The sequence below is a fragment of the Narcine bancroftii genome, chromosome 6 (assembly GCF_036971445.1).
Source record: "Narcine bancroftii isolate sNarBan1 chromosome 6, sNarBan1.hap1, whole genome shotgun sequence".
Taxonomy (NCBI): domain Eukaryota; kingdom Metazoa; phylum Chordata; class Chondrichthyes; order Torpediniformes; family Narcinidae; genus Narcine; species Narcine bancroftii.
The window spans coordinates 81,376,499-81,402,719 of record NC_091474.1 but is presented as its reverse complement, the minus strand read 5'-3'; the positions used below and the strand labels follow the sequence as shown (position 1 = coordinate 81,402,719).

Here is a 26,221-nt window from a genome sequence, read left to right as displayed (position 1 = left end):
GGAGAATGTAAAAACTCCATACAGAGAGCACTGTAACAGCATTGCGCTAACCGTGCTGATGAAACCACAACCGAAATGAAACACCAGACTCACTCCAGTCAGGAACCATTGATGCAAAGTGGAGCCATTGAGTAAAAATCACCCTCTGTAGTCCCCCCCCCCCACAAGTATTCCAGGATCAGTCATATTAAACATAGTTTTGGATCATTTTGTGTACAAGTACCACTGAATAAGAAGTTTCCCTCACCTCCCCACCCCCAAATGAAATGATCTATCAGGATCATTGTCTGAAGAAGGCATGCAAAATCATTGAGGACCCCTTCGACCCTGCATACAGCATCTGTTAGCTGCTCCCGTTGGGGAAGAGATCCAGGAGGATCAGAGCCAGCACCACCAGACTGAGGAACAGCTTCTTCCCACAGGCAGTGAGAATCTGAATGACCAAAGGATCTGCTCACACTAACCATTCAAGATGCTCATATTCATGAAGCAACATTTATTTATTTATATATGTGAATACTTGTCCTGCATATGTATTGTTTGTCTGTATGTTTATTATGTCTGGGTGTGTGTCTGCATGTTTTGCATCGAGGACCGGAGAACACTGTTTCGTCAGATGACACTAAATTTGATCAATGAACATGATCAATTCATACAAAGGAAAAAAATATCATTTGGTTGCAAGCCATCTATCGGTAATCCTTAGCTGTTGGCAGGAAAGGGAAATACAACTGCATAAAATAGAGCACTTCTGACACCCAAAAAAATGACTTGTTTTTATATTTGATTTTCAAAAGAAACATAGAATGGTAACTAACATCTGGCATGAATGATACTGAATGCAAATGTTAAGGTCATGCTATGACGTTCCAAGATGCAACTACAAGTCATATTTCGTCATAATTTCCAGACGTGGCCCCATGATGTGACCTCAAATGTTTCCAAAATGAATAATAAAATGCACATCTCCCAAGAATCCAAACTGTTTTCTAAATGCCAGGAAAGTGGGGAAAAATGAACATTTTACCCTGAATCAAAACAGAAATTGTTTCTGTCATGTTTGTAACCACCGTCAACAAGTAGATGCAGGGATGATATTCTCTTAACTGGGATATCTGGAATGAAAGGTCTTAGTATCAAAAGAAAGAAGTCGCCCATTCAATTCTGAAGTTAGATATCGGTTCAAGATTCCTTTATAGTCATGTACTAATGCACAAAATTTGTCAACCTTTTCCTGTTGTAAAGGCACCCAGAGGTGCTACTAGCAATACCCAGCACCCCCAATAATAAAAAAAAAAGCAGAAGGAAGTTCCTTCAGAGACACCACATATCCATGGGTCGCCTCCATCTCTTTTGTGACCTCTGCAGCTGCACAATATCCTGTTTGATGGAGCGGTAAACCCAAGTTCCAATCACTGCTGGAGGCCCCCTCAGGTTAACATAGTGATTAGCACGATGCTTTTACAGCGCCAGTGATCAGTACTTGAGTTCGAATCCAGAACAGTTTGTAATGAAAGTTTATTCAGTATCTGCATGGGTTTCCCTGAGGGCTCCAGTTTCCTCCCACCCTTCAAAAAAAATGTAACAAGGGCTGTACGTCAACTGGGTGGCACAGGCTCATGGGCCAAAAGGGCCTGTTACTGTCCCGCAAGTCAAAATTTAAAAAAAGTTAAAGGTACCCATGGCACCCTAATGAATCTTAGTCTCGATACCTAGTTCCTACAAACCAGTCTCCAGAAGCCTATGGCCTAGTTTGAGTCCTTAACCACCGAGGCCTTCACTGTTCTGCCATGGGCACTTTCCTGTTGGGTCATTTCCCATGCTTGTGAGGAGGTGGTGGGGGGGGGGGGGGGGGGCAGGGGTGAAGAAAGGGAGGGAAGCGTGCAGATGGGCCAGTCCAGCGATTCCTCCAGAGTTTGCAACCCCTTTTGAAACTTTTGAAATCTCACCCAAGAGAACACTTTTGCCAACTGTATTAAATCCAGACATCAGGTGTTTTCGGGTTAATGCAAGTGCAAGAATATGATACTGGGTTAAAAGATTAGCCATAAACTTAATGAATGGAGGAACAGATATGAGGAATCCATTTCTCTTTTACAAGCATCAAATTAATAAAATAAACATTTCAATTGGAAGAAAATTCAAAATTTAGAGATATTAAGGGTCTTGGGAGTCCTTGTGCAGGATACCATAAAGGTTAACCTCCTGGTTGAGTCGGTGGTGAAAAAGGCAAATGCAATGTTGGCATTCATTTCTAGAGGAATAACATAAGAGCAGGGGTGTAATATTGAGACTATAGGGCACTTGGAGCACTGTGTACTGTTTTGGGTGTCTTATTTGAGAAAAGACAGCTGACATTAGAGAGGGTTCAGTGAAGATTTACTAGAATGGTACCAGGAATGAAAGGGTTAGGATATGAGGAATGTTTGTTGGCTCTTACACTGTACTCGTTGGAGTGCAGAAGGATGAGGGGGGACTTCATAGAGGCATTTCAAATGCTGAAAGGCCTGGACTGAGTAGATGTAGCAAGGATGCTTCCCATGGTAGGGGAGTCTAGGACAAGAGGGCACAACTTCTCGATGACAATTTAAAAGAGATGCAGAAAAATTTATTTTGTACGGACTTGAAGGGCCGACAAGGCCTGTTTCCGTGCTGTAAACGGTTATCTGGTTATATGGTCAGAGGGTCGTAAGTTTGTTGTCACAGGTGGCTGTGTAAACGAGGTCATTGGGTGCATTTAAGACAGAGATTGACAGGTATTTGATAAGGGTTACAGGGAGAAGGCAAGGGGAGTGGGGCTGAGTGGGAGGGTGGATCAGCTTAAAATAGGACCTATTTCTGCTCCACATCTCCATCGGGCACACAAAACTCAAAACGGTCAACCAATTTACCTATCTCGGCTGCACCATTTCATCAGATGTAAGGATCGACAATGAGATAGACAACAGACTCGCCAAGGCAAATAACGCCTTTGGAAGACTACACAAAAGAGTCTGGAAAAACAACCAACTGAAAAACCTCACAAAGATAAGCGTATACAGAGCCGTTGTCATACCCACACTCCTGTTCGGCTCCGAATCATGGGTCCTCTACCGGCATCACCTACGGCTCCTAGAACGCTTCCACCAGCGTTGTCTCCGCTCCATCCTCAACATCCATTGGAGCGCTTACATCCCTAACGTCGAAGTACTCGAGATGGCAGAGGTCGACAGCATCGAGTCCACGCTGCTGAAGATCCAGCTGCGCTGGATGGGTCACGTCTCCAGAATGGAGGACCATCGCCTTCCCAAGATCGTGTTATATGGCGAGCTCTCCACTGGCCACCGTGACAGAGGTGCACCAAAGAAAAGGTACAAGGGCTGCCTAAAGAAATCTCTTGGTGCCTGCCACATTGACCACCACCAGTGGGCTGATAACGCCTCAAACCGTGCATCTTGGCGCCTCACAGTTTGGCGGGCAGCAACCTCCTTTGAAGAAGACCGCAGAGCCCACCTCACTGACAAAAGGCAAAGGAGGAAAAACCCAACACCCAACCCCAACCAACCAATTTTCCCCTGCAGCCGCTGCAACCGTGTCTGCCTGTCCCGCATCGGACTTGTCAGCCACAAACGAGCCTGCAGCTGACGTGGACTTTTTACCCCCTCCATAAATCTTCGTCCGCGAAGCCAAGCCAAAGATCTTGTGATTAATTTCCTATAAATGCACTCACACTGCAAGGACTTAATCAAATGTCTAAACAGGTTGCAATGCTTCCAAAGAGACTCACAGGTTGGGCTGTCCTGTGAAAATGGATTGTGGGGGAAAAATACACATGACAAAGAGTTATAGGAAGAGCAAAATAGTACTGTTAATTAGTCAACTTAAAAGATGATGATGATTTACCACTAACCATCTGTCATATCCTTGAGAACCAAATTTTCAAGCTCCAACCACTCTGTGTTCAATCTTTTCATCAACTTAAAAGCATTTACTGGATGACCAAGGAATCCTTCTGGATCTTTTGTAGCCATCTCAGTAAGAAGGTCCAGCTTTTCAGCCCACCTAGTCATGTTGGGAAGAAATAAGATCTGGAATCAGATATTGTTAATTAACATGCATCAAGATTGTTTGAAGTACAAGTCTATTAACTACATTAAGGTGGATAAAAATGATAAATTTAAGAACCAAATGCTGTTTATTGTTATAGCTTTTAAGCTACAATTTGCTTACTGTTTGATTTCGCCCAGCTTTCTCTCTTCAGCTTTGATGTAATCTTTCAACGAAGTCACCAGATCTTTCTCTGTGTATAGCAGATCTGTCATCTGGCCTGCTCATGGAAAACAACAGATTATACAAGAAATTTAAGGCATAAACTGAACAAATGGTTTGGATGGGGAATATATCCAAATTTATCACAAAAATATACTATGCTCTCCAGAGCTAAAGTGCAAGACCAGGGTTGCAGAGGTCAAAAGAAAGATGGGAGTCGGACTTGGATGCAGTGATTTCAAAAAGAAGCTGGTCAGATTGGTTAAGGACAGCATAACATCAATTATAAATGCAAAATATGGACTAGTATTTTTATACCAATTATATCTTACCCCACAAAAGTTACACAGATCAAAAGCCAAAATTTCAGAGACAGGAACCTTTCTACATGTCACATGGTTATGCACGAAAGTGAGGCCATTTTGGCAAGAAATCACAGAAAAATTAACCAGGATAACAGGAGTGGCCTTCACGGGGGACCAGGAGCTATATCTATTAGGTAATTTCATGGAAATAAGCAATAAAATGACCAAATATATTCCAACTTCAATGAACCCTGGCTATTGCTTGATACAGTGACAATTGATTATTGTCAATAAAGCCATAGAATCATGCACCAAGGACACAGGCCCTCCTGTCCAACATGCCCATGCCAACCAAAACATCCAGTCCACACTAGTCCCATCTTCCTGCATTTGGTTCATATCCATCCAATTTTGCCTTAAATGTTGCAAATGATATCTGCATCAACTACCTCCTCTGCCAGATTTCTGTTAAATCTCACCCCCTCCACACACCTACATTAAACCTCTGTCCTCTGCTTCCCTACTGTGGGCAAAAGACTGTGCATTTACCTGATTTTGTGCACCTCAATGAAATCACCACATCACCCTGAGCTTCAAGGAATAAAGCACGAGCCTACTCAACCTCTCCCTATAGCTCAGGTCCAAAGTCCTGGCAACATCCTCATAAATCTTCTCTGTACCCTCTCCAGCTTGACAACATCTTTCCTGCAACATCATACTCCAAATGGGGCTTCACCAATGTCTTATACAAGTGCAACATGACCTAATTCTGTACTCTGACTGTTGGAGACCAATATGCCGAAAAACTTCTGACAACTCTATCTACCTGTGACACCACTTTCAAGATACTATATACCTGTACTACTAAATCCCTCTGCTCTACAATACACCCAAGATCCCAGCCTCCGTTCCGATATGCAACACCTCACATTTCTTGGCATCAAATTGCCTCAACCATTCCTTTACCCTCCTGTCCAACTCTGAAAAGGAATCGTTGCTCTCTATTTATAGAAATCTACAGCAAAGTCAGATACAATTAATGGAAGAAAAAAAAAGCAGTAAATGCTGGAAAAACAGCAGCCTGTGGGAATAGAAACCGTCAACTTTTTAACCATTTTCTATTTGTGTGTCAGATTTCCAGCTTTTTTTAGATCCTTAACTTTAAAGTATACTCAAAGTACAAATTGAAAAATATCTTTCTAAACAACTAATACTTAAACCAAAGTAAAAGAGAAAAGATTGTGCTTACCAATTGATGTGAAGAAATCAGAATGAGCCTGGGAGATGGAGATCAGGATCCCCAGACCAAAAACACAACAAATCTTTATAATCATCACTGGTACCGTTTACTGGCACAATAATATTCTGCAATAGACGGAGAGAATAAATGATCATATCAGGCAACTGGAGCAATAATGAAAGTAAGCTACAAGTGGTAGGAGAGGATTATTTGCATTATTAATTGAAAGCTTATTTATAGATTTCTTTAATAATCCTAGTACTCTTTGCCCAATTGTACTGGGGAAGTACCTTCACCTGAAGAACTGCAGGAATTAAGAAAGGCGCAGTAAAACTTGTTATCCAGAATCAAGTAACTGGTAGCGTCAAGTGACCAAGCATAAAGAAATAGCAGAAAATAAAAGGATTAAAAAAATACAGAATTGTAAAAATTGGTGCACCTCATTGTTCGTTCTCCATTCACGCCACACGCAGTCTCAAGCAACCGGGAAATTCACTTCTCAGGCATCTACCAATCCCCGTAGGTGATGGATACCGGGGATTTTTATTGTATTTTATATTTTTGCAAGAGTATTTAAGGTTGCTTGATAATTGCTTTCCTGTTTGATGTACATGAATAAATCTTTATCAAGCCATAATTGATAAACTACAACTACCTCTTTTGATTTGTGTAGGTTATTGAATTTAATACCATTCAATTATGGATATAGAGCATCAATCGAGGATTCTTACATAACATTTCTGTAATGCACAATTAGAGTACAGGTGGATTCTAGGTATTGGATGAACATTCAAATTCTTGGACCACTTAACCAGAGATACAAGTATGCACCCTTTACAACACTTGGAACTCAATGATTTCAATGCTGGGAGGGGGGGGGGGGGAAAATCACAAAACCATTATTCCTTTAAAAAGAAAATTGTACAACTAAAGCTGAACAATTTTAGGAAACTACAAAGAGCAGTGGATTAGATTTATCAGAAACTGGGCATTGTTGGCAAGTACATTGACCATTCCTAACTGCCCTTAAAATGAGTTTACAGATGAATATTAAAGAACAACCACATTTGTGGATTTAGAATCACAAAGGAGGTCAGAAGAAAATTAGATGGGTTTCTTATGACATCTCTAAAGGCAACACAGAGCATTGAATTAAATATTTTATACTGTTAAATTCAATGGTTCCATGACTCTTAAACTGGTGCCACAGATAAGCATTACTTCTCAATGCAGCGGTCAAACCGGGAATTCGAATTGTCAATCAAGAAAGACCAGTTGTAAAAGAAAAAAAATCTCCACTCAGAGTGGAGGTCTGATCCAGACTGATATAGAAAAGGAAGAAAGATTTCTAACGTACAATTCCCAGAGGGAAATGTGATGTAATGATCGGGAACAAATATTTGCACCAAAACTGAAATAAATTTAAATGCACACATAGAATATTTGTCTTGCCATTTATTTACAGAACAGCAGCTTATTATTACAAACACCCTTTTTCAGCAGAGGGACAGCCTGAAGACTACCTGGATTCATCCCCGATCCAAACACTGGCACCTCCTGGACTATGTCCTGGTGCGAGAAAGAGACAAACGAGATGTGCTCCACACCAGGGTCATGCCCAGCGCGGAATGCCACACTGACCACCTGCAGGTTAGCTGCAAGCTCAACCTTCACTTCAAGCCAAAGTCCAGGAACAATAAAGCCCCCAGAAAGAGGTTCAATGTTGGAAACCTACAGTCAGACGAAGTGAGAGGAAACTTCAAGGCAAACCTCAAAGCAAAGCACGAGGATGCAATCCGCCTCACGGACTCGTCCCCTGAAACCCTCTGGGATCATCTGAAGACTGCCATACTGCAATCCACTGAAGAGGTACTGGGCTTCGCTTCCAGGAAAAACAAGGACTGGTTCGACGAAAACAACCAGGAAATCCAGGAGCTGCTGGCAAAGAAGCAAGCTGCCCACCAGGCTCACCTTGCAAAGCTGTCCTGGCCAGAGAAGAAACGAGCCTTCGGTCGCGCATGCAGCCATCTTCAGCGCAAACTCCGGGAGATCCAAAATGAGTGGTGGACTAGCCTCGCCAAACCCAGCTCAGCGCGGACATTGGCGACTTCAGGGGTTTTTACGAGGCTCTAAAGGCTGTCTACGGCCCCTCACTCCGTACAAAGCCCACTGCGCAGCTCAGACGGAAAAGTCCTGCTCAGCGACAAGATCTCCATCCTCAACTGATGGTCAGAACACTTCCAAACTCTTTTCAGTGCCAACCGCTCAGTCCAAGAATCCACCCTGCTTCAGCTCCCTCAACAGCCCTTAAGGCTAGAGCTGGATGAGGTCCTCACCCGGGAAGAGACATATAAGGCAATTGAACAACTGAAAAGTGGCAAAGCAGCAGGTATGGATGGAATCCCCCCCAGAGGTCTGGAAGGCTGGTGGCAAAACTCTGCATGCCAAACTGCATGAGTTTTTCAAGCTCTGCTGGGTCCAAGGAAAGCTGCCTCAGGACCTTCGTGATGCCATCATCATCACCCTGTACAAAAACAAAGGCGAGAAATTAGGCTGCTTAAACTACAGGGGAATCACGCTGCTCTCCATTGCAAGCAAAATCTTCGCTAGGATTCTCCTAAATAGTGTCGCTGAAAATGTTCTCCCAGAATCACAGTGTGGCTTTCGTGCAAACAGAGGAACTACTGACATGATCTTTGCCCTCAGACAGCTCCAAGAAAAGTGCAGAGAACAAAACAAAGGACTCTACATCACCTTTGTTGACCTCACCAAAGCCTTTGACACCGTGAGCACGAAAGGGCTTTAGCAAATACTAGACCGCCTCGGATGCCCCCCCAAGTTCCTCAACATGGTTATCCAACTGCACGAAAAACCAACAAGGTCGGGTCAGATACAGCAATGAGCTCTCTAAACCCTTCTCCATTAACAATGGCGTGAAGCAAGGCTGCGTTCTCGCACCAACCCTCTTTTCAATCTTCTTCAGCATGATGCTGAAACAAGCCATGAAAGACCTCGACAATGAAGACGCTGTTTACATCCGGTACCACACGGATGGCAGTCTCTTCAATCTGAGGCGCCTGCAAGCTCACACCAAAACACAAGAGCAACTTGTCCGTGAACTATTCTTTGCAGATGATGCCGCTTTAGTTGCCCATTGAGAGCCAGCTCTTCAGCGCTTGACGTCCTGTTTTGCGGAAACTGCCAAAATGTTTGGACTGGAAGTCAGCCTGAAGAAAACTGAGGTCCTCCATCAGCCAGCTCCCCACTATGACTACCAGCCCCTCCACATCTCCATCGGGCACACAAAACTCAAAACGGTCAACCAGTTTACCTATCTCGGCTACACCATTTCATCGGATGCAAGGATCGACAACGAGATAGACAACAGAATCGCCAAGGCAAATAGCGCCTTCGGAAGACTACACAAAAGAGTCTGGAAAAACAACCAACTGAAAAACCTCACAAAGATTAGCGTATACAGAGCTGTTGTCATACCCACACTCCTGTTCGGCTCCGAATCATGGGTCCTTTACCGGCATCACCTACGGCTCCTAGAACGCTTCCACCAGCATTGTCTCCGCTCCATCCTCAACATTCATTGGAGCGACTTCATCTCCAACATCGAAGTACTCGAGATGGCAGAGGCCGACAGCATCGAATCCACACTGCTGAAGATCAAACTGCGCTGGGTAGGTCACATCTCCAGAATGGAGGACCATCGCCTTCCCAAGATCGTGTTATATGGCGAGCTCTCCACTGGCCACTGAGACAGAGGTGCACCAAAGAAAAGGTACAAGGACTGCCTAAAGAAAGCTCTTGGTGCCTGCCACATTGACCACCGCCAGTGGGCTGATATTGCCTCAACCGTGCATCTTGGCGCCTCACAGTTCGGCTGGCAGCAACCTCCTTTGAAGAAGACCGCAGAGCCCACCTCACTGTCAAAAGACAAAGGAGGAAAAACCCAACACCCAACCCCAACCAACCAATTTTCCCTTGCAACCGCTGCAACCATGTCTGCCTGTCCCGCATCGGACTTGTCAGCCACAAACGAGCCTGCAGCTGACGTGGACTTTACCCCTCCATATATCTTCGTCCGCGAAGCCAAACCAAAGACAAAGAAAATTGATAGCACTTAGATACCAAAATCATCATCCCCACCCCTACCTGTGACTTGAGGATTAATACTGGCAAGAACATTCGAGTGGAATGCATTTGGATTGAACTGACACAAAAATGGTAATGCTTCTGCATAGGAAACAGCCTGGATTTTACTTCACCAATAACCTCAAGGCCAGCTACTGGGAGCAAAGTACGTATTCACAGTAAAGTTCTCAGTGGTGAGATTTCATTAGGAGCACACAAATAAAAATTGTATATCACAGGTCAATGTGATGCATTTAGTGTGTGGTGTTAAAAGTGTCACACACTGCATGCAGGAATACTTGCCCTTTTCAGCCTTTGAAAGCAAAATAAGCAAGTCTCTTCCTGTCAATACATCACCTCTTGCTGAGCAAGTCCCTTCTTGTGCCATCTTACAGCTACAATACAGACTGGACCAGGTCACAGCTTCAAGGGAACCTGCTTTCAAAAGATATGTGGCAAGTACATTGACCAAAACCTCCGCCACAAGCCAAAAACCCAATTCCTCACATCATGGAAGGGAAGAATTAATTGGAAGGAAGTAAACCCTGGCCACAAATCTCGAGTCCAATAGTTTCAGGGCATAATTTCAGCAATCACACCAGTGTCCAATGGTATGCACCCAACTGGTAGGTCCTTAGGTGGGGTTGTAAAACACCTGAAGGTTAGCAAATCCATTAATGCTGCCTGTGCTTGTATTTTGGTGTTAGTGGAGAGAATGCTTTAGATTGCTTTTTCACTGCAGATGTCAACAATAAAGCATATTCATCTCATTCACATCATTCTCCTGGATAGTAAGCTATGCCAGCATTGAAAGTTTCCAACCTACTAACTAATGAGCATCAGCTATAAAGCAACAGCTGCTCTAGTATTTCATGGCCTGTGAAAGCAAAGCCACAACAATCTGCAAATCTCATTGAACAGCATTTGTTACACTTTCCATGCAGCAAGGAGACCAAACTGCAAGAGCAGTACTGAACTTTGTAACAAAAAAATTAAGGCACAAATTGAATAACAGGTCAAAAATGATTCAAGTAATTGATGTTGCGGCTTTACAGGGCACTGGTGAGACCTCACTTCGAATAATGTGAGCTATCTTGGGCTTCTCAGTTAGGAAAGGATGTGCTGATGTTGGAGAGGGTTCAGAAGGATGATTCCAAGAGTGAAAGGGTTATCATATGCGGAGCGTTTGATGGCTATTAGCCTGTACTCATTGGAATGTAGGAAAATGAGGGAGGGATCCTATTGAAATGTTCAAAGGCATGGATGGAGTAGATGTAGAAAGGCCATTTCCCAGGTTGGGAGTCTAGGACAAGGTGGCACAACTTTAGGATTGAAGGGTACCTGCTTAGAATATTGAGGGATTTTTTTTTAGCCAGAAGGTGGTAAATCTGTGGAATTTGATGCCACAGGCATTTGTGGAATTTGTGGAGGCCAAGTCATTGGTGTATTTAAAATTCTTGATTAGCCAGGGGATCAAAAGAATGGGAAGAAGGCCAGGTAAAGTGGGAAAATGGATCAGCTGATAGTGGGGCAGACTCGATGGGCTGAATAGCCTGTTTTAGCTCTGATGCTTTGTGATCTTAAGGGAAGTGCCTGCCTTGTTTAGATAACATATGCAAGTTAGTTTAGACATCTTACCAAAAGTTACAAGATTAGAGGCCAGTTTTGTTGAATGAATGTTTGCTCTTTGGTTACTGTCTTTTGTCCTATAACATTCATCAAACATCAGGTGATCCTGCTGACAGTTTCTCTAATTTTCTGTTTTTAGTTTTCCAGCATTTGGACATTTGAAAAAAAAATCACATTTGAAGAAGTGCTTTCTGAAGCACAAATGTGTTAAAGAATTTGAGAAGGGTAAGGAATTAGGCTTAAAATTGGATGAAGTGCAAAAAAGATTTATTATGATAGCCTTAGCAGTAGCAAAAAAATCTATATTGTCAACTTGGAAAATGGAAGAGAGCCTGAGAATACAGCAATGGTACATGGAATGTATTCCATTGGAAAAAAGAACATATAGTAAAAAAAATAAAGTCACATTATTTGAACAAATTTGGGAACCATACATGGAACATAACAGAGAGGGCTTGCCTCGGATCTCCACCCCCTAAAATGATAAGAAGACAAAATGACTTGATCTGGTGTGTAAAAGTAGATGACACATTTTTCTTGTTTATTTTTCATTGTGTGATGACATTGTTTAATGGTTTTATTGTATTGTATATGTTGAATATTTATTGGTTTTGGAGGGGGGTAGGGAGGGTAGGGGGAAAAAAAGGAGAAAATGTCACTGTGTATATTTAATGAGAAATGTTTGTATATATTTTGGTTGATATGGTTCACAGTGTGAAAAATAAAAAAAATATTTTAAAAAGTAATTTGAGAAGGGTTTGAAACCCCAAACTTTATCCATTGAACTGACAACTGAAGAATAAAATATACAAGTGCTAGCTTGGATGTGAGCAGAGAAATGGTTCACGACTGGGATGTAACAAAAAGAGAGGGAGAAAATGGACACGACAACATATGGGCCAAATGGTTTGTTGCTGCTTTTCAGATGTTATGATCCAGCTCTTCCATATACACTCCATCCCCAGTACACACATAGGCAGGTATAAAACAAGATTCAATTGCGTAATTAGAATATTGAAAATATTCTTGAGAATAAATGCACTATTTTCTCTGCTCAATGAATCAAGAGCTCTTTAAACAGAAGCAAAGCCATTCAGTAGTAAAGTAAGTCAGGATCTTTTCACACATTAATGATATTAGAAATACGGTTCTTTCCTCTGAAAATAGCTGTAGACAACTTGAAATTTTAAAATTCCATTTACTGACCTTGTTTTAAAGGACAAACCAACAATAATGCAACTAAATAAAGAGGTTCAAGGGCTAAATGACCCACTCCTTTTCCAATAGATGCCAGAGAAGCTGTCAGCTAAGAACTGGATAAACTTTCTCTCCAGTCCAAGAAATATTTCTGAGTGGAAACTCCTGATCTGTGTTGGTCTAATCCTCATTAGACAAGCCTATTCTTTATAAGAGGATATTTAGATTTATTTATTATCATGCGTACTGAGATACAGTGAAAAGCTTTCTTTACTCAAAGGCTGGCAAAGTGTTCATAACTTTGGTGTCATCTTGCATAAAAAAATGAAGTCCCTTTAGGGGACAATAAGTAATTGAGGATTGTGCTGCCTTCTCCTTCGCCAACAGATACAAATAATCTCTAGCAGTGCACAACTGATAATGAGCTACAGAGTTCAAAATTGACCCAACGAAATAGAATTCAGTAAAAGCACGCTGCTGGAGAAACTCAGCTGGTCAAACAGTGTTCTTTTGTATTTCAACGATAAAGATACAGAACCAATATTTTGGGCTTGAGGTTTGTAAGAATGTAGGCACGCACTTGAATAAAATGGTTGGTGGGGGGGGGGAGACAAAGGGTGGAAAGGCAGGAGGAAATGGGTGAATAAGGGAAGGAAGGCACACCAGCAAGCAGGGGGAGAAGGGATGGCTTTGTGAATGGAGGGGGAAAGGGGTGGAGAGCTGGAGGAAAGAAGAGAAAGAGAAAGGCAAGGGAGGTGAGCAAGTGAGCAGAAACTGGAGAAGTTAATGTCAATGCGCCTGGTTGGAGAATGCAAGCAGAAACTGAAGAAATTGATTCCATTCAACCCATCAATGGCAGCTTTGGTTCATTATCAGAACTGATCTTAAAATTTTATTGAGAATATTTTTCATCACCTGTTCAAGCACTTTAATATCAATCTCTGGAAAGAATATGGACCAAAATTCCAATTATCCCACCAGAATGCTGGCCAAGACAGTACAATTTCTCCATTCCAGAAGTGAATGAGAATGACAGCTTTGCTTCTAAAACAAAACTGAAACTTTAATATGGAGCCTGCTAATTTTACATGTTTGAGGCTGCTGTAATTTGCAAATTTTTTTTAAAATGAAAAACTGTTTATGTGATGAACTCAAATATTTTGAGTGGAATAAAAACAATAAATATTGTAAGCAAAGACAGTATGATAATGGGCACAAGTCGTAACCATGCTTCCATTAGCCTTGTCTTCCACACCTCTCCTTCCACCCCCCACCCACCTTGCTATGCTGATCACAAGCATTCACATGGAGATGAGCAAGAGGGTCATTTCATGGGGAAGGAAAACAGTGGGTTGGTTGAAAGATATGGATTCAGATTTTCCCTTTCCTAATCTTCTAAAATTGCTTCACAGAAATTATTCTCTTCAGAAATCCAAACTATGTTTGCAAACACAAGACATTTTGCATGCAGCAAAATTCCATAATACAACATTATGAATGACCAATTCATCTATTTAATTGCTGATATCGGACTGGATACCAAGTAGAAAACCTACTTCATCCTTCAAAACAATTAGTTTCTGAAACAATAAAGAGAATTTGGAGGGACTCAGCGGGTCAGAGTGCACCCACGGAGAGAAATGGACTGTCAATGTTCAGGGCTGGGCTATTTTGAAGGAGAGAATGCAAAAAGGAGATAGAAAAGGACACAACAAATGAAGCTGGGAAAGATGGTGAGGGACTTGTGTCTATACTTTTTTGGAAAACTTTCAGTGGGATCTTTACCATGTGCTAAGGGTACATCAGAACTGTTCCTTCACCAGTAATACATGCCCTCTCACGTACCCTTTTTATTCCTGTTCATGATTTACACCATCTTTAAATGAGACGAGTCAGCATTCAAAAACTGAGTCAAAGCACACACTCAAATGGTAAAAAAAAGGAGGAATGGGGTTTTCCCTCAATTATCAGTATTTTCCTTCCTAGTTGAAAGGGTAGGAATTTGTCAAATAAAAACCAGTGTTATTTCTTTGTTGTCAAAAATAACACACAGTCTAAAAAAAAAATCATTCAACTTCAAATCACAAGCAAATTCGGTTTATCTCTGTGTAATTATTTTTCATTGCACATTTCACACTAATAGACACCACACTGTCTTTTCCTAAGGAATGAGTTCTGCTCCTTTCTCGGACAGTTTATTCATTTGCACGATGTACGAATTATTATGAAGTTCAACCTTTAATGCCCATCCTCATTTGCTGTTGTGAAGGTGGTGCTGAGCTGTTTTCCTGTGGTGAATATACTTTCACTGTGCTACCCAGAAAGACCCAGTGATAGTCAACATTTCCAAATCGGGATGGAGAACTGGAGCATGAAGATAATACAACTTGCAGGAACCTGCTGCCCTCAGATGAGTGGTATGCCTAAATCGTTAGCAGAGTGGTTAGCGCAACGCTGCTATAGCGCCATCAAGTTGGAATCCGGCGCTGCCTGTAAAGAGTCTGTATGTTCTCCCTGTGTCTGTGTGGGTTTCTTCTGGGTGCTCAGGTTTCGTCTGACAATTCAAAAATCATAGTTGGAGGTCAAATGGATCCAATTGAGTGGCATGGGCTGCAAGACTAAATTTAAAATTTAATATGGAGCTCCTACAATGAAAGGGCTGTATCTTGTGGTCAATAGATCTTCAGTGCTACAATGGTTTCTCGTTTCTGTGATCTATCCGTGCATCTTCCTACTTCCCAAATTTTATTCCTTCATGTAATAATTCTTTTTTTCCTGTAGTAAATGTCAAAATGCTTTGTTCTTTTGAATATTTACTCCCTACTGGGAACATCAGAAAGCTTCATCTCGGTCACAACCTAAATTGGAACCTTCTCAAAATGGAAAGGGCAAAATTACTATAGGAAGATGATACAAATGTTCAAAGCAAAAGCTAAATAAGCTACAATTACTTCAGCTCAGATGTGTAATTACACACAAATCAATGCATATGAATGCAGCAGGGTACTCTGGGTAATTTATAAAGCCCTTATAAAACACAGACTGGCCCAATCTCCAATCATTATATTTCATGTCCATCCATGATAAGAACCTACGAAATAGGGGCAGGAGTAGGCCATCCAGCCTGCTTTGCCATTCCATATGGTCATGGTTAATCTGATGATAGGCTCATCTCCACCTACCTGCCTTTTCACCATATCACTTAATTGCCTTACTATGTAGATATCTATCCAACCTGGTCTTAAACATAATTACAGAGGGAGCCTCCACATCTGTCCTAAATTTACTACTCGGAATCTTGAGGCTATGTCCCCTAGTTCTGGTCTTACCTATGCCTATCGATGACAAGTACTTCCAAGTGTTCCACTCTGGCTGAAATATAATTCTTGTTGCACTCAGATTAATGCCATATATCAACACTTTTTCTATCAGCATGAACTCATCCTAAGACTGTCTTGGCCAGCAGGTTCAATTAATCCTTTGCCACACTTCAATGCTTCAAAAGGCGACTTCTTTCCAGGCATCAAAAATGATAAACCTCAACAACAAATTCTAATACTCCAGTGTATCTTTTTTTTTAATCCTTTATTTTCCTCTAACTCCACAGTCTTGCCACTTAGCATGGTCTCATCATGCCTCCTGATCTTTCCCTCATTGATCCCAAATAACTTATCCTCGACAGGAGCTTTAACTGCCCCCTTCTATGTCCCTCACCTCAATGAATCTTCTGCCATTTTCGCTTTTGTGCTTATTTATTCCGTTTGGAAATTTCACCCCAAACTGTGAATTCGTTTTTCCCCATCTTCAGAATTCCCCATTCACATTGACTACTTAAATTTAACCTATCTTCTCTGAACCAAGAACAAGCCCAACACAATCATCAAACCTACTGCCAAGGGCAATGGTGATGTTGTTTGGAAAAAATCTTTCAGAGGAGAAATGCCTCCCAGATTGTTACTGAACTCGTGATTTTCTCTTCACAGCCTTCAGCCTCATAGACCCCAATCATGACATCTGAGTTTGAACTCCTCTTGGTACCTATTATTTCAGCCTGTTCTTTCACAGAACTTAATTCTTCTGGCCTTGACTGCTTTTTCATCCCTCGAACACTCTCTGCCACTCTGAAGGTTTCTAGTTTCTTGGTCCCAGCTGGCTCATCTTCATTCTGGACATTCAATTCCTTCATATCACCATCTATTCAGAGGATGGCCGTAAAGCCATTCAAATTTTTCTTCCACAGAATTTAACCACCACCATCCTCTTTAACCTGAAGAAACTCATGAATATTTCCTTTAACTTCAAATCAAGAGGTGCAGCTAAAGGAACTGGTGTGACCCAAGAAACACTAGCAAAATTCTACAGATGTGTGGTGGAAAGCGTGCTGACCGGCTGAATCACGGTCTAGTAATGGGGACACCAAAACTCCTGAGCGCAAAGCCCTCCAAAAGGTAGTGACATAGCCCAGGACATCACAAGCAAAACCGTCCCCACTATCAAGAACATCTACATGGAGATGTTGTCGGAGAGCGATCATTAAGGATCCACACTACCCAGCACACACTCTGTTCTCACTACTGTCATGAGGAAAGGAGTATAGGTGCACAACACTCACACCACCAGGGTCAGGAGCAGCTGCTACCCCTCCACCAATAGACTCAACAACTGGCCTTGACTGCTTTTTCATCCCTCAATGAGGGATAGATCAGGAGGCATGGTGAGGCAAGATACACCGGAGTTTACAGTTCTTTGTTTACATGTGTACATTGTATGCAGTTTTTGTTTTTTTGCCCTACCAATAAGTGGCAATTCTGCCTCACCCACAGGAAAAAATGAAACCCAAGGCTGTATGTGATGTCATGTATGTACTCTGACAATAAATTTTAAATATGGTGCTCTCATTTCCACAAGGTCCTTACCTACCTGTCTCTCCCCACTCTCATTTGTTCAGCATCCTATTCACTCTTGGCCCTCCCCCCCTTCCTTTTTATGCCTGCTATCTCTAGTCTTGAAAAAAGTTCCTGCTCCAATATGTTGACTGTCCATTTCTCTCCATGGATGCTGCCTGACTTGTCAAGTTTCTAGTCTAACTTCTTTTTGTTTGCTCATCTTGCTAACATCTGCAATTGCTTTTGTTTCTCCATCTCTGACTCTTTCCCTCTTTTTCTTGAACTCGGGGGGATAAGACAAATATCCAGTACAAGCCCACAGATTCCCAATGCTATCTTGACTATATCACTTTCCAGACTGCTTACTGAAAGGATCTCATTCTGTTCTAGTTTTACTCTTGACCAGGGTAAGGACAGTGCCCCCCTTGCACTTCCCTTCCACTCCAAGATCACACTGCACACCTACCACATTCAGATCACCTTCTGTAATTACCATCACATTCAATAAGATATCATTATCAGATACCTTTTAATCTCTCATTTCAGCATTGACAGTGGAGCAGTCATCTACAACTCCCTGATTTTGTCTTCCACCTGTGGCAACACTTTACCCTTTCTCATAGCACCTTTCAATGCAACCGCAGGAAATCCCAAATGTGCCTTTTTAACCTCTTCCCACAATCTAGGGTCCCAAATATTCCTGTAAAGCGGCAATTTCGATGCTGCCTCCTCCTCATTGGATAAAGCAAACATTAATTGGGTGAATGTTTTACAGAATGTTGAATAGACCACAAGAATGATCCAGTTGTCTTCCACTTTAACTCTCCTGCCTTCTGCCACTTGCTTTACTGAGATTCCTACATCATTTTAGTCAAAGTCAACTCAAAGAACAGCATTTGATTTTTCTCACGAGCAATGCTACAGCTCTCAGGATTCAACAATGACATCAACAATTTTAAATCACCAGCATTTCAGTTTGGAGCAAATGGCTATTGACTCAGGCTATCTAGCTCGACAAATGCGGCCTGGCTGCTGGGTACTTCCAGCACTCATTTTTTTCTGATTTCCAGCAACAAAATGTTCTGTATGTTTCTTTCTCACCTTTGTCCACATTTAACTTCTATTTATATGTCCCCAGATTGCCTGTAATTAACAAACCTTCTCCACCCTGTCCTAACTCACACCACGATGATCTGCTTCACCTACTTTCTTGGTCTCCGATAGTCCATCCCTTTTTTCATTCTCTTCACCTCCCTCACAACCTGCTTCATTCTCTCCGACTTAAAATATGATCATTTTGTAATATTGCCTAGTTCTAATGTCATCATTAGATGTCATAATAGATCAAGGTCATCACCTTGAAACATTCGTTTTTCATTTCTTGGTCACAAACGCCACACAATTTGCTGAATACCCCAAAAATGACAATCCAGCATCTGACTGTTCAGAAATCTCAAGGGGCAGCGTCTAGTTCAACTCATTTGTTTGGAATGTGAGCCAAGGGCCCAGACCACAGGCAGATGTGTGGGCAGAACCAGGGCAGGGGGCAGCGGAGAATGAGGGAGATCCAGAACGTGGATGACATGCTCACATTGAACCTGGAATGGGTAGGTTTGAGGCTGGAACAGAGAGAGGCCTGCCATGATTGTGTATTCACTGATCTTTTTAAAAACTCAGCAGGTTTATTGAAAATTTATTATATTACTGTTTAACCTGCAAAAAATAGCATGTGTGGATATTAATAGGAGCAACATCAAAAAGTTTGTAAAATCTGCTGATTTAAAAAAAACACAACGCTATTACAGCGCCAGTGACCTGGGTTCAAATCAAGTGCTCTAGGAATTTTGCAAGTTCTCCCCATGACCTACGTTGATTTCCTCTGCATGTTCAAGTTTCTTCCCACCGTCTAAAATTGTGTAGGGTTTGTATGTTAATTGGTGCGTTTTTCTCGGTAATTCCAGCTTTTTCCAGTTTCAATTTTTAAGCACTTTTAATTTGCGTTTCAATTTACTTTCTGCTGTACTTAAGCATCTAGTACGATGTTAGAAAGTTTAATTCCTTAACATCTGCAACAAAACACCCAGGCAACTGGCTTGAAGGGCTCATGATTGCTATTGTCCAGCACAATTCCATTCCTCTGATTAAATTCACGATTAAGTCTGTCAGGTTGCATTTTGGTTTGCACTATCCAAAATGAACCATTTAGATCAAATATAAAGACTTTCACAATCGACAGCAACACTATTATTTGATCACAGTGGTAAACTGAATCACTTTCACATTTATCAGTTCAGATTTACTGTCAGAGGACAGACATGACATCACACACAACCCTGAGAATCCTTTTTCCTGCGAGTGCTGCAGAATTACCACTCATTGGTAGTGCAAAAAAAACTGTACACAGCATAAAATGTAAACAGAAGAACAGTAAACAGAAAACAAATGTAAACGAACTGACTTATGTAATACAGAGAACACAAAAGAAAATCAATAAAGTGCATCAGTAAGAGTCCTTAAATGATTGAGTGTGTGGTTGAGGAGTCTGATGGTGGAGGGGGAGCAGCTGTTCCTGAACCTGGTGGTGAGGGTCTTGTGGCACCTACACCTCTTTCCTGACGGCAGCAGTGAGAACAGAGCGTGTGCTAGGAGATGTGGGTCTTTGATGATTGCTGTTGCCCTCCCTCCACAGCAGTGTTCCCTGTCAAAGTGGGGAGGGTTTTGCCTGTGATGACCCGGGCTGTGTCCACTACCTTTTGGAGGGCTTTCCACCCAGGGGTATTGGTGTCCCCCATAGCAGACAGCGATGCAGCCGGCCAGCACGCTTTTCATCACACCTCTATCGCAATTTGCCAGGGTCTCTGGTGTCAGGCCAGACCTCCGCAAAAGCCCGAGGAAGTAGAGGCGCAGAGGTGTTTTCTTCATGACGCCGTTACTGTGTTGGGTCCAGGAAAGATCCTCTGAACTAGTGACTCCCAAGAACTTAAATGTGTTCACCCTTTAATCCAGATTTCAGTCTCCCTCTCCCGAGGTTTCTCCCCAGAGTAACCTTTCTTCTCCAACAGGGTTAAATTTTAAATCACACTGGCTGAGCACATCAAGTTAGGGTTCTATCTTTTCAAAAAACAACCAATTAAATAGTAATAAATACAGTCTGGCTTAAAGGCACACAGCCAAATGCATTCTGAATGAGCACCAGCAACACGGATTTACTTTTGCAAACTACGAGGTACTGGAGCAAGCAATATCCATGGATAGAAACAGTCAATCACCGTTTTGGGCTGGGACCCATTGACGCTGCCTGACCCACCGAGTCTTCCAGCATCTCGCTGTTTGCTCAAGATCCCAGCGTCTGCAGGTCTTGTGTTGCTCATCGATATCCTTGTATTGGGTTGGCCTTAACCATACAGGTTTTCCCTTTTTTATTTAAAAAAAAACCCCACTAAACATGCAGGATGACAAACAGGTACATAGTAAGATCGATCAGTTGAAATATTCATTTAATTAATCTCAATAATCAATTTTGTTTCGAAAGGCTGCATTTAAACCATTTCATTCACAACAGTCTCCACATACCGTGCACTATGTTGTAAAACAAAACTGATGCTACTGATTAGCATTTTCAAACAGAATTGTTGTTCAGAAACAATAAATTGAGGCAACCCAAAAAGAAAGATGCTTCAATAAGTGACAACAAGGTGGTTTGATTTTGGTAATGTTGGTTGAGGGAACAGTGTTAGTCAAGAAAAAAAGACCTCTATATCCTTGCAAGTTGAGTTAACCCTTTGGACTCCAGCCATTTTTAACCTTTCATAATATATACTCCAGATTGGGTCCATGAGTAAGCTACAGTACAAATACCAGTATGAACCAACTGATGGTTGGATAGAAGACCAGTCCCAGAAAATGGGGACACAGATTTTATCCGCTTGATAAACTCTGAAAAACAGAACAATGGAGTCCAAACGGGTTAAACAAGAAACTCTGCAGACACTGTGATTGTAGTTTAATACACAAAAGTGATGGAGAAACTCAGCAGGTCGCGCAGTATTCATCGGAAGCAAAGATCCATAAGCAAAGTTTTGGGCCTGAGCCCTTCCAGGTACTTTTGGACCTTTTGCATTTATTTAAGCCAGCAGACCACCACAGGCCATTAGAAATGGGAGAACATTCCCCATTGAGAAGGAGAGACAGAGAGAAGATGATTTTACAAGACAGTGGCCACAGCAGTGGACAAGTGAGGGGTTCAATGACTGAGGGACCACCTGGGCTGTGGGCTGCTGGACACTGGCAATGGAGCTGGGATTCAAGACGCTGTTGAGGGCAAGAACATATCCTGAACATATCAGAGGTTGGAATGGACTCTTTCTTTTCTTTTGTAACTATAAGGGACGGCAGGCAACTCCAATGGTCTGCCTCATGACAAGCAGAAGGCAATTTTGTGTAATATTACGTTTTGCACTATTACATAACAATAAAGAAACCTTGAATATCTATCTCACTTGAGCAATGGAAAGACCTCAGAAATGGGCTAAACTGCTAGAATCTTCATGGACTGGAGTTTGGGGTCCCACAAATGAGATTTAAATACACGAATACTAACAAAGAAATCAAGCTGACTCACTTAATTAAATGAGCTGCGTAAATGTATACTTAAATGTGGCCACTATTTAATTTTGGGCACGGAGTTAATGAAAGTAATCCTGAAGTTTTCTTGACACATATGAAAGTTAACCATTTGTTAACCTTTATACTCTCTGAATTTAAACCAAAATATTAAAATCCTTATGACTCACTGAATACAGTTATGGTACAAGCACTGATTCATGTTAACTCTGCTGGAGTAAAAGGATATAGATAGGTTAAGTGAGGGGCAAGAGTCTGGGAGATGGAGTACAATGTTGGTATATGAGATTATCCACTTTGGAAGGAAAAATTGAAGATCTGATTATTTCAATGACAAGTGATTGCAGCATGCTACTGTGCACAAGTACTTGGGAGTGTTTGCACATGAATTGCAAAAGATTGGTTTGTAGGTGCAGCAGGCTATCAAGAAGGCAAATGTAATGTTAGCCTTCATTGCTAGAGGGATTAAAGTTAGGAGCAGGGAGGTTATGCTGTAATTGTACAAGGCAATGGTGAGGCTGTGTTGGAAGTTCTGCATGCAGTTCAGGATTCCTTATTTGAGGAAGGATGTACTGGCTTTGGAGGCAGTTCACCAAATTGATTACAGAGATGAGGGGGTAGCCTAAAAGGAGAGACTGAGTTGTCTGGGACTGTGCTTGCTTGAATTTAGAGAGGGGATCTTATAGAAAAGTATAAAATTTTAAAAGGCATAGATATAGTTGTCTCCATTGGTAGGGAGAACTAGAACTAGGAGACATAGCCTCAAGATTCAGGGAAGTAAAGTAAGGACAAGAGATGAGGAGGAACTGCTTTCCCCAGTGGGTAGTGATTCAATGGAATTTGCCGCCCATTGAAGGGCTCAGTGAATATACTTAAGATAAGGTTGGATAGATTTTTATATAGTGGGTGAGTTAAAGGATATGGGAAACGGCAGGTAGGTGGAGATGAGCCCATCATCAGATCAACCACAATCTCATTAACCTGGCTTGACGGGCCAGATAGCCAACTCTTGCACCAATTTCTTATGTTGATAAAGAAAAGATTTAAACATATTACATTATTTGTTCTATCTAGAGAGAAAAGTTAACAAAAGCTTTTTTCTGGACTCCGTACTGTAATTGAACCCTTCTCACAGGTCAATATTAATTGTTTCTGACATCCAACTTGCAGGTCTCTCATGGCAATGTGCCAGCTCCACAGCCGACTGAAGCCTGTTCACTTTTGCCAGCAGTGCAATTGTCCATGAAAATGTGGATCATTCACTTCAGAGAAATGTTCCTTAAAAGTGTAAGACCACTTCCACTCACACCTAAGCACAAGTGTTTCTTTGAGATGCACTTCCTCAATAAAATGCACATTTTATTTTCAAAATAAAATGCTTCGGCGTAGATTTAGTTCTTCAGATCCAATTATTCAAATTGACCGTTTGAAACTTTACAATCCAGTGTATATATGCTATAATTCAAAAATCAAACTATTATAAACAGTGGAAATGTGAAGTGTTGCTTTAAAAGGGACAGTGTTAACTCGATCAAAAGTTTCATGGTTAACGCTACAATTATAAGAAAAGCAGGAATTAAAAGAAAAGCAAAGCCAAGAAATCACGGGCCGAAGGGTCTGTACTATTACTTCAATGTTCTATGTAACTCTGTAAATTAAAAAAAACTTTGGAGGAATGCAAATTTGTATCCAGTTGTTCATTTACTTTGGCTAAATTATGATAACAAAAAATATTGTTGCAACGTGGCTCGTCTCCACTTGGATAACTAAGGTTTGATCAATTCTCCACATCTTAAATTTAATGCGGAGAGAGGAAAGAGGAGAGTTTTTTTTTGGCGCTGCAGATGGGTTGGGGGAGGAATCGACAAGGCTAGATTCAAGTTCCAAATATGCTCTGCACAGAACGTGCAGATTTTAACATCGCTCGGGGTCGGGGGGCGTGAACAACGATTAAGGGGGAGAAAATGAGCTGCCACGTATTCTTCCCTCATCTCCACCCCCCCCCCCCCCCCCACCAGGAAAGCCCTAAGAACCCAGCCCGACCCAAGCAGCAGAAATTGAACCGGAAGGGGGGGGGGGTTCGAAATGATTACACTCACTACAGTTAATGCTAAACGTTACAGTTTAGTTTTTGCATTAATACCACAGCTAACTTCATTAACGTCTCAAGGAGTTGGAGACTTCTTGTCTCTGCGCCGTGAGACGTAATAAAAAACTTAGAAACTGATTTCATTAAACTAAAAATGTTCTTTAAAATGTTGGAGCCAAGATCACAGGCAAATGATGAATTGCTGCGATTGTCCAGCGGGTTTTTCTTCCTCCCGTGGACGGTCGAGATAGAAAACACGGCGTTAAGGACGAGTGGTTTGAGTCGCAGCGTCCGAACGAATCGTCAAAGCAATACATTAAAAGCAACCAAAAAAAAAATCACGGCCGCCGCTCCCAGAGAGGCCAAAGTGAGAGCCGCGAGGAAACCACGAGCACTTGGATTGGACTGGGAATGAGAATCAAATGGTGGGGAGGGGGAGAGAAAGTTTTCTGAGATTTACCTGTTGAGCGACTGGTTTGTGGAGCAGCGGAGGGAGAGGCGATCAGGGATGGAGTGAGCTCTCACAAACACCCACAGCCTCTCGGTGCAGCCTTGGAGGAGGAGAGTGACTCACTCCGTCCAGCAATTAACCCTTTCACACACCACCACAATTTCTGTGCGTCATGGAAGGGGGGGGGGGGGGTTGAGGAAAAGTCTCCACGGTTAATGGCGAGGTGGACACATAAAGGATGAATCGCTCGCTGAATGCCATCCAAATATTTGTGGCTGTTCTCCAAAGCATGTCAATGCCGCTGCTGGTATATTTAACTTCACTACAGGTTTAAACGCTGGATAATTATAAAAGGAAGACGATGAAAATAGACTGCTACCCTTAATTGGTCTTGAGCGCATTGCAAGATCTGATGAACAATTGAGAGTGAACCAGATTCTGCAGAGACATTTCCAGGTAAGTAGCAAGATTAGTAAACAGCCAATTGACAATTCCATCGCTATCATTACTGCGAAAGCCATATTTAATTTAAATAAGGATTTATCTGTGTGTACATGTCTCTAGATGGGAAAATTAACCCATTCATTTAGCCACGATACTGCCCTATTTCAAAAGCTTCAATCCCAAGTCAGATTTAACTCAAATGCTGGAATGGGAGTTGATCACGTTTCCTTAAACTGACACTCCCACGGAGAAATGACCACGTTGTGCTCTTTTTACAGGATTCACAGATGGGCTGATTTTGGAGGAATAGTGGAAGACAGGTGGGCTATCTACAGATCAGCCGTGATCTTATTGAATGGCGATGCAGCCTCCATGCGAGCACAGACACGTCTGTCAAATGGGGCAATTTACAATTCTGCACTTGACCTCTTCTACTGCTAAATATTAATTACTTTAATTCCAAAATAAAAAAGACAGTAAACCATAAAGTAAAAGATGACAGATGTCATCTGATATCAGATTAGCACAAAAACGTTTAGACAAGCCTAGAGCCTGAAGGCAATTATCATCTCTTGCTGAGAAATGAATTATATTGGAGGTAGGGTGACACACCATTTAATAACAGCTGAAAAATAACTACTTCCCAACAGGACAGCAGGAGTGTTCTCAAGAATTAAAAATAAATGGGGAGGGAAAAGGGGAGAAAATGACACTATATATTCAAGAGAAAAATGTCTGTATGTATTTTGGTCAGTATGGTTCATAGCGTGAAAAATAAAAAAAAATTAAAAAAAGAATTAAAATAACAGAGAATTAGATAATAGAATCAGTGTTTTCGACAGCACAAAAGCAACCCTATGACCCAATACGTCCATACCAACCAAGCTAGTCCCATTTGCCAACATCCTGGCCACATACTTGTTCAAATGTCTTTTAAATATTCTCAATGTCCACAAAAAAGTTAGG

The 26,221-nt window shown here is 41.8% G+C and overlaps 1 protein-coding gene across 12 annotated transcripts in view; it reads right to left on the bottom strand.

Annotated features, from left to right (window-relative positions):
- LOC138736277 (prolyl 4-hydroxylase subunit alpha-1-like) overlaps positions 1-26,221 on the bottom strand; it is a 119,814-nt gene that overhangs the window by 80,746 nt on the left and 12,847 nt on the right. For 10 of the 12 annotated variants that reach the window (XR_011340191.1, XM_069885520.1, XM_069885528.1 and 7 more), the window contains exons 2-4: positions 5,803-5,918; positions 4,210-4,306; positions 3,890-4,041 (exon numbers count right to left, since the gene is read on the bottom strand). Coding sequence is in view for 11 of the 12 variants with exons in the window: in XM_069885520.1 (XP_069741621.1) it covers positions 3,890-4,041; positions 4,210-4,306; positions 5,803-5,887 (334 nt within the window). In the remaining variant the exon portion in view is untranslated. Of the gene's footprint in view, positions 1-3,889; positions 4,042-4,209; positions 4,307-5,802; positions 5,919-18,854; positions 18,937-24,820; positions 24,922-26,221 lie in introns of those variants that run through there. The other 2 variants (XM_069885518.1, XM_069885521.1) reach the window with 2 other exon arrangements.